The sequence below is a fragment of the Lycorma delicatula genome, chromosome 1 (genome assembly GCF_047948215.1).
Source record: "Lycorma delicatula isolate Av1 chromosome 1, ASM4794821v1, whole genome shotgun sequence".
Lineage (NCBI taxonomy): Eukaryota > Metazoa > Arthropoda > Insecta > Hemiptera > Fulgoridae > Lycorma > Lycorma delicatula.
Genome location: NC_134455.1, coordinates 128445088 through 128460532, shown reverse-complemented (window position 1 = coordinate 128460532; position 15445 = coordinate 128445088). Strand labels below are relative to the sequence as shown.

Here is a 15445-nt window from a genome sequence, read left to right as displayed (position 1 = left end):
GCGCCGCCATGTTCTAAGTGGTTGTTAGCTAAGTGTATGGTTATTGTTGTAGTAAATGTAATTTATTTTAAGTTGTTTATTTTCACCAGGTTTATTCGTCGATAACTGACCTGCTGTTATTTTGGTATGGAAATATTTTAATCTGATGTGTTTTGGTATTTTGCGGAACACATGTATGACTAGAGTTTAAAATGTTTACTGTACAAATAAATTATTTTCGTTTACACATTTAATTTACTACATTTGATTGTAAAATGTATTAACATTTTTATTTTCACTGCTATCACACTCCATAAATGACCTAGGCATCGTAAGTAAACCGATGATACCTGAACATCCTAATGTAATAGTATTAGTTAAGTAAGTATTCAGCGTGAGTAATAATAATGGAAATAAATAAAATAACGATGCGGATTTTCGCTGAAGTATAACTTTAGGTAAGATTATTGCCTAAACTAGAAAACATTATTGACTTGGTGTATAACATTCTAAATAAGGCAAAGCCCTCTGTTTTATTGTGTAGAATGCAATATAAAAAAATTATAATTTTCATTCATCCGTATATTGTTTTTCTTAGATTTAATATGAATTAAATATTTTTTTACATTTTGTTTTTAAATTAAAGTGATACATAAACATAAATTGTTGAAAGCAATCTCATCTGTTGATGAGATTGTAATCTAACATTTGTTAGATTCAAACTCTCCATACTTATTTTCAATACCTATATTCTATTGGATATTAGATGATTTGCAAAATTGATTACTTCTTTTGGATCCCACCTTTTATTATAATATTTGTTATGGTTGTTAATTTCACTCAGTACTGGTGGTTTATGATTTTATATTATATTTTTAGAAAAAAAAGATTGATCAGCATGACCAAATCGGATTTGAATTATTGTTTAACAAGTGTGTCGCTTTCTGAAGTATGGAAGTATGCTTCCAGAAGGTCCTTTTTGAAACAGGATGTTCCTTGTGTTTGCAAAACTTAAATATATCAAATAGTTTATTTGATCTTTTTTATGTTCATTTATTTAATCCGGTGTTTTTGACCAATTTAATGTGTGTAAATCAGTTATTCAAGAGTGTTGAATTCATAACTTAGAGTACCTTACTGCATATCTGGTGTAGATTTCTTTAATTAGGTTTATACAAAATAAGCCATTTTTTAATGTTGATATTTCTATTAAAACTAAGACAAAAAGCATGGCTTGCAGATCAGTCAATATAAATCCAAAATCGAGATTTGAGTGTAATTTTTGAAAAGGTGTATTTGCATTGAATTTTATTATAATAATGAATAAGTAATAAATAGTTTTCTCTGAACATCATTCCAAATGATAAACAAGGTATTCAGATTATCACTCCCAACCACCATATATTGCAGTATATGTTGAGTTAAGCAGTTAAAGTAACTTACTGCCCTTTATATCAAATAGAATTACATAATCAAAACAATTACGTACATTTTTATTCACTTACAAAAATACTTCGAAGTAACTAAAGGGTCAATCCATTTGAAGTATCCTAAAAAAAAACATAAGCTGGTTGCTTGACCAATTCAAAAAAAATTGATTCTAACCCATTTGTTTCCTACATGTTTCAGGACCTTAAAACTATTTTTTATTTTAGCAGTTTACCTGTGGCGGTCATTTTTGTTATGGTGCGCACACCTATTTTTGTGATGTAAGGGGGTATGGGAAAAATCATAACCAGAAAGCTATTGGTCCTGGAAGGATGAAACAAAAAGCATGATATTTTCCCAAGGTAAAACATTGGTTCAGTGCTGTATTTACCTATCTCTTCGTTCTATGAGAAAATTACTAATAAAGTTGAACATGAAAAACTGTGAAATTTCACTTTTGGTAATTTTTTCAAGAGGCAGGGATGGCATACACAGTTTGAATTGTTTTTTTATATGTAGATATATGTTAGTAGTTTTACCATAAATAATATTAATGATGGTATACTTACCCCTAAATTTTTATGAACTTAAATAAAAATTCAAATTTTGGTTTCAAATAACTCTGATGGGGCTGGTGATAAAAATCTCAAATTTGCACAGCTTGCAGGGTTTTTGTAGATGTTTATGGCAAATAAAAAGGTTCTTGTATATTGTACTAATAAAAAAGTGGTACTTTCTGATTAAACAGAGGCCATTCTAACACAGCAGGCTGCGGCTGTTAGATTGAGGATTTAAATAAAGGCCTACACTGTGTGTACATGTTTTGAGTTTTTATATATAATAAATATAATCTAACCAAACTCAACCTATGCTCTCACTTCGCTCTCTAACCTTGACTAGCAAGCGAAGCGAGCGTAGGTTAAGTTTGTTAACTCCAAATGTTGGATTTTTTTAAAAACATGATTCTTCCTTCTGAAAAGAGGTGGCCTCCGAGTAATCAGAAAGTACCAAAAAAAATTCTCTCAAAAATTATGGAAAACCTGTTAAAAGTGATACCATTTTGACTCACTAAAAACGTACTTCAAGGAGATTTCTTGTCTTCTTTACACTTTACATTTTTTTCATATATCTTATGTATTTAGCTCCTATGTTGTTGGATTTGGTGTTTTCAGTGTTTATAAAAGCTTTTTAAAATTATTAATGATAGGTCTTAATTTAATGATAACTTAACCAATACCAGTAACCTAATACAATTTTGATTCAAAAATGCTTGTAAAACTTACCCAAACTGAGCTTTCAATGAGTAGCCTACATCTTTTTTCACGAATTCATTTTTATTTTTATATTGGTTTATTTTTGTAGACTATCGAAGAAAAAATAAATTGTAGCAAAATTTTAATTATTCTTCAATGAAATAGCCTGTTTTTGTGTAATGAAAGTTTATTATTTAGTGTGGTTAACCGACAGCTGTGATATCTCTTCTGATAATTTCTTGAAATTGTGTGAGAATGACCTGTCACTGTAGTTACTTGAAGTAATGTCCACTTTTTCAGGACTTTGCAAATCGGTACCCACACTTTGTCTTGTTGAGACTTTTGAAATGATGTACATGGTCCAGCTGGGTAGAAAAATGGAATGATTCATATAGTTCTTTGTTCTGCTGAGAATAAATACTTTTGAAACAGTTAACACAAAGAGACTTTCCAGGAACTAAATTTAACTTTGGAAAAATGTGTTCTTTAAGAGCTTGTTGTAATGTTATTTGCCGTAAGTGTTTCTTAATTGTTTTTTTATTAGTTCTCCAAGGGTCACAACAGAACTGACTATACAGGTGACTGAACTTTGACAAAAACGTTTTTTCATGTTATTTACAAACATTAGTGACAACTGAATTAACATTTAAAAAAAATAAATTGTTGGTTTCATAACTAAATTACAAATTTTAATGAGTTCTTTTGGCACTGTACCATACACTGTTTATGTGAAATTACTTGAAAATAATGTAAAAATTTAACCGATTTTAAAATTTGCAAATATAATTTTAAGTGAAATTTATTTATCTAATAAACACTTCCAAACACAGAATGAAATTTGAGACACTCTGTAAAGATGTGAACAGTTCACTGACTAATTGGATACTGACCAGTCTATAACTACAAAGCTAAATGATGCAACAGCATAAATGAGCATTTGCAACATGAATTTTCCTGACGACTGGAAATGACTTCAAGCTCCTGTTATGACATGAACACTGCAGTTGAATGGTTCAGACAAGTATATTTCAACTGTAGTAATAAGTATAAAAATATTAAAGTGCCAAGAAGACAAGGTACCCCCTTAGAGCACTTATTTAGTGAGTCAAAATGGTATCGCTTTTAATAGGCATTTTTCATGATTTTTGAGAGGTTATAACTTTTTTATTAGTACAATACAGAAACGTTTTTATTTGCCATAAACAACTACAAAAACACTGCAAGTTGTGGAAGAGATTTTTATCACCAGCCCCATCAGTTATTTGAAGCCAAAATTTGAAGTTTTTTAAAAAATTAGTTTCAAAAATTCATAAAAATTTAGGGTTAAGTATATCACCATTAATATTATTTATGGTAAAACTACTAACATTTACCTACATATAAAAAAATAATCCAAACTGTGTATGTAGCTATGTCTCTGAAATTTCATTGTTTTTCATGCAAGTTTATTGGTAATTTTCGGGTAATTTACTGGATGAATCTTTTACCTTGAGAAAATATGAATAAATTGCTTTTGTTTCATCCTTGCAGGACTAATAGTTTTTTAGTTATGATGTTTTACATAAACCCTTACAATCACAGAAACAGGTGTGCGCACTCAAAATTGCCGCCACAGATAAACTGCTTAAATAAAAAATAAAAAAAATAAAAATAGTTTTAAGATCCTGAGACATGTAGGAAACAAGTGGGTAAGTTTTAATTTTCTTTTGAATTGGTCAAGCAACCACTTTTGGATCACTTAAAATGGATTGACCCTAAATTAAATTTCAGATGTTTGTTACATTAAAAGATCTATCTTATGTCGTAGAACTGTTCATATCTTCTGAGGTAAATGACTTAAAAATATAAGACTTGTATAAGTTTTTTTTGACATAAAACATTAGTGAAATAATTAGAGACTGTTTATATGTATGGGATGACAAAACTTATAAAGAACAAAAGATAAAGCAGTAATAAATCATAATACATAGCAGTATTATACTGAGAAATAAGCAGTAAAAATGTAAATCGGTTATTGAGTGGGAGTGGGAAAACTAGCTGTGGCAGGTTAAGAATAATGAGAAAGGGCTTCAATCTCAAATAGATTTCAAAATGCTGTTGTATTCTGTATTTGTTAATAATGAATGATTCTGTAATAAAAATAAATTTACTGTAATTGTGCAGAACAAAAAGGTTGCAGGCATTTCAATAAAATAAAAATCAGTCCAGTAGATTTGTAATAAGTATCTTATCAAAATATTGAATTTTTTTTTAATCTGTTGTCATTATTCAGGTTGGTGCAGTACTCTCTGTAACAGTAATATGAGCTTTTAAGCACTGTACCCAATGGTTTTTTTTTTTACTAAATTTATATTTTGTTTTGTAAACATTGCTGTTTTCATTCTATCAAGTGTTTCTTGTACTGAATAAATTTTAATTGTTTTATTTTTTCATCTTTGTATATATGTTCATTCATGTTTTATTGAATTGCATTCTGTATTATTTCTTTGACTAACATTTGCTCTATGGGTTCTTTGTTGTTAACATTTATCAATTGTCCCACAAAAGTGACTGTTAAATTTGGCACTCAACTGCATCTTTCAGTTGATTAAAACTGCCAATCGTGCTAACAAACCAGAATTTAATAATTCTACATTTTTGTTATTGTTTATTCCTCTCCAATTGGCAAAATTAAAAAATATTCTCTCCTAGAAAATTTTAGTATCGTTTCTTTTCACATTTCTCATGTAATTTTACAGAATTAAGGAAAATATTTCTTAAAGAAAAAATAACCTTTCATGTAGAAGACAGGGAGGTATAAATTTCCCCCTAGTTTAACCAGAGACATTGCATTGGTAATTTGTCAAAAAATCATGTCACTCCAAAAACGAACTAACAAACCCAATGAAAATTAAATTTATTTGACCAAAAATTAAATATTTTCCCCATTTTACTCTGTGATAAGTGCTCATCAATAACAGTACTATCTACTAAATACCTAAGGTTGTCAGTTTTGATAAGGCATTCTGGAATTATTTTCATTGATTATAAAATTGCTTGATTTTAACTTTTATCTTTTATGAAAAGATAAGATTTTTTTTATAAAAATAAATACTATGGTGTTATTGTTTCTTTGTAGTAACAATAAAACAGCCTGCTGTAAATTAAAGTTGCTCTGCGTTCATTTTTTTATTCTAATGTGGTTCCCATGAAATTGTTTTTGTTTTTATTATAAATGCTCAGGGCATATCCTCCTGAGTATATTTATATGCTCAGGAGGATATTCCAGGATGATATAGCATTTATATGCTATATTTTACTAGCATTTGCAAAAATATTTTAATGTTGGGACCCCTCAAGAGTTAAGAAATATAGGCAAGTAGCATTGTGCTTATCATCACCGTGTATAAAAATGACTTTATTAAAGGTTGTACATCTTACCCATGAATCTTTATTGGTAATTCTTGTCATCAGTAACTGGTTATTGTCTATTGAGGATAGATGAATAAGTTTGTTTTCAATGAAAACTTTTTTAGAATTGAGGGTAATCTACTTATTTGTACACTTGTGAAGAAATAATCTCATATTTGTGTCAGTATCAAACCATATTAATAATGAAGTAATTAATAGGGTTACTTCCTTTTTAAATATTTTATATATCCTTCTTGTTATATATTTAATATGTCACAGGAGATAAATGTTACTTATGTGCTGCTTGAACTGCTTTTACTTTTGATGTTGATTTTTTAATCACCTGTACCTAAAACTTTGTTCACTTAACTTAGGTTTCTTTGTTTGGAATGCAGTCTTTTTTTTTTTTTTTTTTATTTAGTTTTTATCTGTTCTGGTTTTTCTGCTTCTGAATTTTCTATATAGTTTGTATTTTAGGAGGCCAGACTTTATGTACTAGGCTTTCCAGCCCTTGTTAATTTTAATGTTCTGTTGATTAGGTTGAACATTTTAGTTCAATAATGATTAAAATCAGATGAAAGCTAAAGAGTTAACGAGGTAGTTTCACAGGGTGCAGATTGTGTTTTCTACAATTTTACTGTAAATGCAGTTCACTGATCAGAGTTCCAGATGTATCACATATCTCTTGTTTCCTGTAGTAATAACAATTTTAATTAATAAAAAAACATGCTTTTTTTATGGCAGTCATGATTCATTACCATTTACATTCGCTGTTTTCTATTTATAGACTATTATATATACTATTTAATAGTGGTGGTATATGCTACGTATAGAACTATGAGTTATAATTTAGAAAAATGTCCAAAAAAAAACAGAAGGATAAGTGTGCCATTTTTTGTTTGGTTTGCATTAGACACTAAAATAATGCGCATTATAATATTGCATAAGACAATATGGGTTTCTGGTGAGGAACCGTATTTTAAAATGTTTTACTGGTTGGATTGGGCAAATTAGATAAAAGAATTTAAAATTAGAATAAAAATTATTGGACCAAGAATGTAGAAATTGAAAAGATTTACTCACACCAAAAGTAGCTAGTAGGTTTTATCTGAATAATGGTTGTTTAGTATGTACTATTATGAGATAAAAGAATTGAGTTCCTTAACTGTTAATAACAGAATCTTGGCTACTTTTCCACCCGTTATCCAAGTGAGTGTTCTTCCTGGCAGTACAGCTATTAGTGTTGAGTGGAAGGCTTACAACCAAATTCAAAACTTGTTGGAAAATAACACCCATCTGACAGTTACTCTTAAATGCAATTTTGTAGATCCAGAAGGAGGTGCAAATCACTTAGGAATTGAAAATAATGGAATTTAGCAAAACTCCCACATTAGAAAGTGTGTGGTGCAAGTTGTAAATTGCTTGATTTGTATCTGTGCAAATTTTTATGGCAGAGACAGTATTGTGATGTCAACTTTTTTGAACAGGTAATAGCAAACATTGATATCTGTTGGCCTTCTACCTAATAACAGGAGAAAATTACAGCTTAAATTTCACTTACATTCTGCAACAAAGGAATTACATATATGTAGTATCCCATTTAATTTTATCACCAGTAGCATTCATGTTGTCTATAATGCAAAAGTTCATTTGATAGAGGTGAGTAGTGTTATAGCAGCACTATTCTAGACGCCTTATTGAAAAACATTGAACACAATTTGTATCGCTGTTAATGAAATTGTAATGTAACTAATATCTACAGTTGATACAACTAAATAGACAAAATAAACAATTGTGCTTTCATCATAACCGTAATTAATCTCCCTTTTGTCAACTTGTCTAACTGTGAACAATTTGCAGTAGATTGATTAATTGACTTATGACTATAAACAAATTATTTTTTTATAACTACTGTTGTGTTGAATAACTATTGGAGTAATCAGTTAGGTTCAATCATAAATTTTTTAATATTTAACATATATCCAACATTCTATCAGTAGTAATATGACATCATTCAGGAAGTGCTTTGTAACAGGGTCATACTGTTACATATTTTAGTGTAAGAGAGTACTCAGTTTATTAGTATACTAATTTTGAGTAGGATTAATATTTAAGTATGAGTAATTTTGAGCATCATGTTGCTTTATTTATCTTAGATACAGTTTATTTTATATAGTCAACGAAGTAAATAACTTCATCTTGCTCAGATTTTGGGGCGATTGGAGTTTATATCTTAAAATTACATTGTAGACATTTAAGATTATATATTCATTAAAGGTTGTCACAGGCCCCTCAAGAAATGGGTTATGCAGAACATCTTTCAGAGTACATTTATTTAATTACAAATCTGTAGGACTGCATTTATTAGTTTATTTGACTATTTGGATCTTCAGATTCTGTTTTGGGAGGGTAAAAGAGGTCCAAAAATTGAGATTTTTTAAGGAATATACCTATACAGGGTGTTTGTATTTTCAAAAATAAACTGCAGCAGTTTAAAAATAAAATTTAACAAAAATATACCATTTTTTTTTATAAATGCAGCTGTAAACGTATTGAATTTTCCTAACAAAAATTTTAAAGAGAAGTATTCTTCATTAACTCATTCAGCATACATTTATCTCTTGATATTTATGTGTGAGGTATCACAAACTATTTGTTATTTGATTGGTGCTACATCAAAAATATGGCCTATTAAGTCAAGACCATTTGTTCACTATCTTTGATTCTCATTTTGAGCAATTATGTGGGGGTATAGTTGTAAAAATTGTGTCTATTATAGGAGATAAAGATTAAAAGTTTTGATACACAGGTCATAAAGCGGCAACTTACAAATACATAAATAATTTACAAACAGATTTATAAATTCAATTCAGTCATTTCTACATTGCATAAATTACATCAGGCTTTCTTTAAATACACTTTATGCTAATTTCCAAGCCAAATGATTGGCAGATATACACCAGTGGTAATTTCTATAGACAACATTAAGTTGTAATTAACTTTTTATCACTTAATTTAACAAAAAATGTGGAAGAAATTGCTCTGTAAAATATAAAGTTTAAATATGTGAGATAATTTTAGTGCATAGTTTTGATCTATAAAGATTTATTCCTTAAAAATCCATTCTTGGGTTTTGTTCTCATAAAAACTTGAAACATTTGATAGGCTGTGATTCCTTACTTTAACATTTAATGCATTACCGGAAGTATGAATTTTTTTTCTTTACTGCAAGACACTTGTATGGATAAAACCAAGATCTCCAGTGTATGTGGAGAAAAATATGAAATCTTTTTTATTAGTTCAGATGTGATAAGACTCATTTGTTTAAGCAAAACCTATCTGCAACTTTAGTTGTGTTATTGCATCAAAGTTGAAGAAAATGATTGATTTTATATCATGAGTAAAAGTTTTCCATTGCTTTTTTCTCATCATTAGTAGTGCAATTTCAATTTTTGTCTGTGATATGCAGTTAATTTTAGTTCTTATATTTGTTTGTGTTTATTTTCAACAACTGGAATTCACACACTACAAAATTTCATTAGGCTATTGTATTCAGAAAAATTTTCATTTTTAAAAAATCTCATTAATTAATTAATATTTTATACTATTTCAGTAAATGAAAAAAAATTTATTTACCAATTAATAGATTAGTGAAATGTTTTATGTTATTAGATACAATATGCATGTAAATTTTTCAAAATTTACATACTGTTTTTCATTAATGATAAGAGTGTGATTGTTTTAAAATCCCTATAGAAAATTTTACTAAAGAATATTGAGATTGCTGGTCAATCACCAACTGTTGAAATCGCATTATGTGCCTTATCCCCTCTGTATAACTAAAAAAAGTTTAAAAATTATAAATTCTCTTATGGACAATGATTTAGTACAAAACTTAACTTTTCTTTTGGTTGCAGTGGGGACCTTTCAGAAACTGCCATGTTTTACTTCATTTTAAATTGGCTTCTTTCCATGATTTTCATCATGTTTCTTCACATCCTTTTGTAACATGTGTATTATGTAGTTTTAGTATATTTCTTTTACAGTTTCAGTAACAAGATTTTCTTTTTCATAATATCCCCTACTTTAGTGTTCAGCTCCATATAATTAACCTTTAAAACATTCACGATCAGTTTTCAATTATTACAGTTTTTTTCTAAATTTTCCTAAAGGAAAATTCCTTGAAACTTGCTTAACATTTTTCTGAGATAATGGTGTTTTAATGAAAATAAAAAGCAAAAAAATAATTTAACAAAGATATCTCACTTTATACCTAGTTGAAAATTAAATATATGTATTTGAATTAGGTGTAAGAACATATCTGTATATACATATTCATATATTGGGCACAGGGCATGTCTCTATGTTTTGATGAGCCATTGATGGCTTGTCAGTTAGAGGCTCATTTCCTGGCTTATCCTTTATTGATGAGTCAATAAGTCAAAAAGAATCATATTGTATTTTTATGAATTAGTTTTTTGTTTCAGTTAATTTTTTAAATTATTATTGACTAAAAGTATTGTAAATTTCTGCGCTGTAAATAATTTGTTATCTAGTTTTCAGAGTTTGAAGTTGATGAATTTTCAGCAATGCTTTAACAAATTTTTATCAGAATAAAGTAAATATTTTTGAAAGATTTTTTAAAAGTAATATAAATATATATCTGTGTACATATTTTTAAAAAGAATCAATTGAAGATGATAAATTGCATGATGATTTCTTCTCTGCAACAAGATCTTCAACTAAGAGGACGACTGAAGAATGTGATTGCCGATGACTTCCAACATGAGCACCATGACATCAGTGAATATTATACAAAGTTGTACAGATGTCTCCGATATTGTTCCTCTTTATCCTCAACAAGGATTATTTTTAAAACCAGTTGCAAAATTAAATATTTCTGTTCATCTGCCAACATTAAAACTACCTGGAAAAACTATATCAAATTGGGAAGTTATGGAAAAATTAAAATACTGGACAATACCTGATGAGTTTACATCTTTAAAGGTATCAAAAAATACTTTGGAATTTATACGTTTTGAAGCTGAAATTGAAAGCCGTTCAAAATTACCTGCTGTTCTTGCTCGTCTTGATGGTAGATTTATTAAAATTTCTGGTTTTACTGAATCTCTTAAGGTTCGTGCTGCAGAAGTAAAATGTGATTTTCCAACAAGACATCACTGGGATTCTTATTTTAGAGATGCTAAAAACATGAATGAAATGAAACCTGGAGAAAGGCCTGATACAATTCATATAACTAATTTACCATGTAAATGGTTTGCAAGCAAATCAGATCCTGATAAACCTAGTGAATATATTTTAAGAAAAGTATTTGAAACATTTGGTGAAGTGCGCTGTGTTGATATACCATCTATTGATCTGTATAGAAATCGAATGAAGGCTCACATATCAGGTGTCAAGATGTTTTCATATCATCAGAATATTGTGTTTGAAGGTTATATACAGTTTAAAGAGTATGTCTATTTTATGAAAGCAATGGATACATTGCGTGGAATGAAATTAATCTACAAGGAGGACACAAAGATTTTTTCTGCAAGTATTAAAGTGAGTATAGAAATATTTCCTTTTTAGTAAACTTATGTATGTATTTCTTTACACTTTCAATAAAAAAAGTAGTCGATGGTTTGCTTCTGTTAAATAATAAAATTTTAATTTTTACACTTAGCAAACATTATTGTAGAAACTTTTGTAGTTTTTGTACTACAAAAAAGTTTCTACAATAATTATAACAATCTATGTGAACATTTAGTTCACATAGATTGTTATAATTATTTCAGCAGATACATTTCATAAAATTTGACCACTTTTAGATTTAAAATAAAAAATTATGATTTATTTGGAGCTTATACACATCAAAAATATAAGTAATAATGAAAATATATGTAAATAATATGGTTTTGGTTTTGAGTATATTATTAGTAAAATAACCAGTCCTCCCTATGAAATTATGAAACCCTTTTTAAAAAAATGGTATTTATTTGGCTTGGCTGTAAGGGATTTTTCAGGAGTTACCAGTTTTATTAGGCAATAATTGTTTTATTGCTGTCCTTTTTGTAATGCAAAGTGAAAAACCAAGCTTTCCCCTTTCAGGACGTAAATTGAAATATTCAATACATATATAGAATATTTTAATGCATTTTATGTATGCATCATTTCTGTAGTGCTCTTCAGTAATCAAATAGTAGGAAACATTTTGACAAATTGTGCAAATATAAGGTTGAAAAAAGTAAGTTTTTTGGTTAGGAAATGATTGACTGAGGCAGTTTTAAATTATCATTAATACAGATTCAGGAAATCAAAGAATAAAAATCAAGCAAGCATTATTCATAATTAAATAATTATACCATCACAGTGTTATAGTTAAATTTTTTTTTGTCTTCAGACATTTGACTGGTTTGATGCAGCTCTCCAAGATTCCCTATCTAGTGCTAGTCGTTTCATTTCAGTATACCCCCTACATTCTACATCCCTAACAATTTGTTTTACATATTCCAAACGTGGCCTGCCTACACAATTTTTTCCTTCTACCTATCCTTCCAATATTAAAGCGACTATTCCAGCATGCCTTAGTATGTGTCCTATAAGTGTGTCTCTTCTTTTAACTATATTTTTCCAAATGCTTCTTTCTTCATCTATTTGCCACAATACCTCTTCATTTGTCACTTTATCCACCCATCTGATTTTTAACATTCTCCTATAGCACCACATTTCAAACGCTTCTAATCTTTTCTTCTCAGATACTCCGATTGTCCAAGCTTCACTTCCATATAAAGCGACACTCCAAACATATACTTTCAAAAATTTTTTCCTGACGTTTAAATTAATTATTGATGTAAAAAATTATATTTCTGACTGATGGCTCGTTTCACTTGTGCTATTCGGCATTTTATATCGCTCCTGCTTCGTCCATCTTTAGTAATCCTACTTCCCAAATAACAAAATTCTTCTACCTCCATAATCTTTTCTCCTCCTATTTTCACATTCAGTGGTCCATCTTTGTTATTTCTACTACATTTCATTACTTTTGTTCTTGTTTATTTTCATGCGATAGTTCTTGCATAGGACTTCATCTATGCCGTTCATTGTTTCTTCTAAATCCTTTTTACTCTCGGCTAGAATTACTATATCATCAGCAAATCGTAGCATCTTTATCTTTTCACCTTGTACTGTTACTCCGAATCTAAATTGTTCTTTAACATCATTGACTGCTAGTTCCATGTAAAGATTAAAAAGTAACGGAGATAGGGAACATCTTTGTCGGACTCCCTTTCTTATTACGGCTTCTTTCTTATGTTCTTCAATTGTTACTGTTGCTGTTTGGTTCCTGTACATGTTAGCAATTGTTCTTCTATCTCTGTATTTGAACCCTAATTTTTTTTAAATGCTGAACATTTTATTCCAGTCTACGTTATCGAATGCCTTTTCTAGGTTTATAAACGCCAAGTATGTTGGTTTGTTTTTCTTTAATCTTCCTTCTACTATTAATCTGAGGCCTAAAATTGCTTCCCTTGTCCCTATACTTTTCCTGAAACCAAATTGGTCTTCTCCTAACACTTCCTCCACTCTCCTCTCAATTCTTCTGTATAGAATTCTAGTTAAGATTTTTGATGCATGACTAGTTAAACTAATTGTTCTGTATTCTTCACATTTATCTGCCCCTGCTTTCTGTGGTATCATTACTATAACACTTTTTTTGAAGTCTGACGGAAATTCCCCTTTTTCATAAATATTACACACCAGTTTGTATAATCTATCAATCGCTTCCTCACCTGCACTGCGCAGTAATTCTACAGGTATTCCGTCTATTCCAGGAGCCTTTGTGCCATTTAAATCTTTTAATGTTCTCTTAAATTCAGATCTCATTATGTTTCTCCCATTTCATCCTCCTCAACTTCCTCTTCTTCCTCTATAACACCATTTTCTAATTCATTTCCTCCGTATAACTCTTCAATATATTCCACCCATCTATCGACTTTACCTTTCGTATTATATATTGGTGTACCATCTTTGTTTAACACATTATTAGATTTTAATTTATGTACCCCAAAATTTTCCTTAACTTTCCTGTATGCTCCCTGTATTTTACCAATGTTCATTTCTCTTTCCACTTCTGAACACTTTTCTTTAATCCACTCTTCTTTCGCCAGTTTGCACTTCCTGTTTATAGCATTTCTTAATTGCCGATAGTTCCTTTTACTTTCTTTATCATTAGCATTCTTATATTTTCTACGTTCATCCATCAGCTGCAATATATCGTCTGAAACCCAAGGTTTTCTACCAGTTCTCTTTATTCCGCCTAAGTTTGCTTCTGCTGATTTAAGAATTTCCTTTTTAACATTCTCCCATTCTTCTTCTACATTTTCTACCTTATCTTTTCTACTCAGACCTCTTGCGATGTCCTCCTCAAAATTCTTCTTTACCTCCTCTTCCTCAAGCTTCTCTAAATTGCACCGATTCATCTGACACCTTTTCTTCAGGTTTTTAAACCCCAATCTACATTTCATTATCACCAAATTATGGTCGTTATCAATGTCTGCTCCAGGGTAAATTTTGCAGTCAACGAGTTGATTTCTAAATCTTTGCTTAACCATGATATAATCTATCTGATATACCTCGCAGTATCGCCTGGCTTTTTCCAAGTTGCATATTCTTCTGTTATGATTTTTAAATTTGGTGTTGGCAATTACTAAATTATACTTCGTGCAAAACTCTATAAGTCTGTCCCCTCTTTCATTCCTTTTGCCCAGCCCGTATTCACCCACTATATTTCCTTCCTTGCCTTTTCCAGTGCTTGCATTCCAATCTCCAACTATTATCAAATTTTCATCTCCTTTTATATGTTTAATTGCTTCATCAATCTCTTCATACACACTCTACCTCATCATCATCATGGGCACTTGTAGGCATATAGACGTTAACAATCGTTGTCAGTTTAAGTTTTGATTTTATCCTTATTACAATGATTCTATCGCTATGCATTTTGAAATACTCTACTCTCTTCCCTATCTTCTTGTTCATTATGAAACCTACTTCTGCCTACCCATTATTTGAAGCTGAGTTAATTATTCTAAAATCACCTGACCAAAAGTCGCCTTCCTCTTCCCACCGAACCTCACTAATTCCTAATACATCCACATTTATCCTATCCATTTCCCTTTTTAAATTTTCTGGCCTACCAACCTTTTTTTAAAAAAACCTTTTATAGTTAAAAAAATATTTAAAATCCAAAGTAATGATAAAATATTTTACAGAAGATAAGAGATAGATAAATGTGCAATTAATTTGGTCCCTTAGTCAAATTTACAAAAGGTAATAAAGATTTAATAATAGTGGGGTACTGAAATGCTATAATAGAGAAAGAGAAAATGGTTGGG

The 15445-nt window shown here is 29.7% G+C and overlaps 1 protein-coding gene across 4 annotated transcripts in view; it reads left to right on the top strand.

Moving 5' to 3' along the window:
• Window positions 1-15445, top strand: part of LOC142322153 (uncharacterized) — a 38268-nt gene continuing 22823 nt past the window's right edge. The window contains exons 1-2 of one of the 4 annotated variants that reach the window (XM_075360900.1): window positions 1-124; window positions 10785-11615. In XM_075360900.1, coding sequence (XP_075217015.1) covers window positions 10824-11615 — 792 coding nt within the window. In that variant the 5' untranslated portion in view covers window positions 1-124; window positions 10785-10823. Of the gene's footprint in view, window positions 125-154; window positions 438-10735; window positions 11616-15445 lie in introns of those variants that run through there. The other 3 variants (XM_075360908.1, XM_075360928.1, XM_075360918.1) reach the window with 3 other exon arrangements.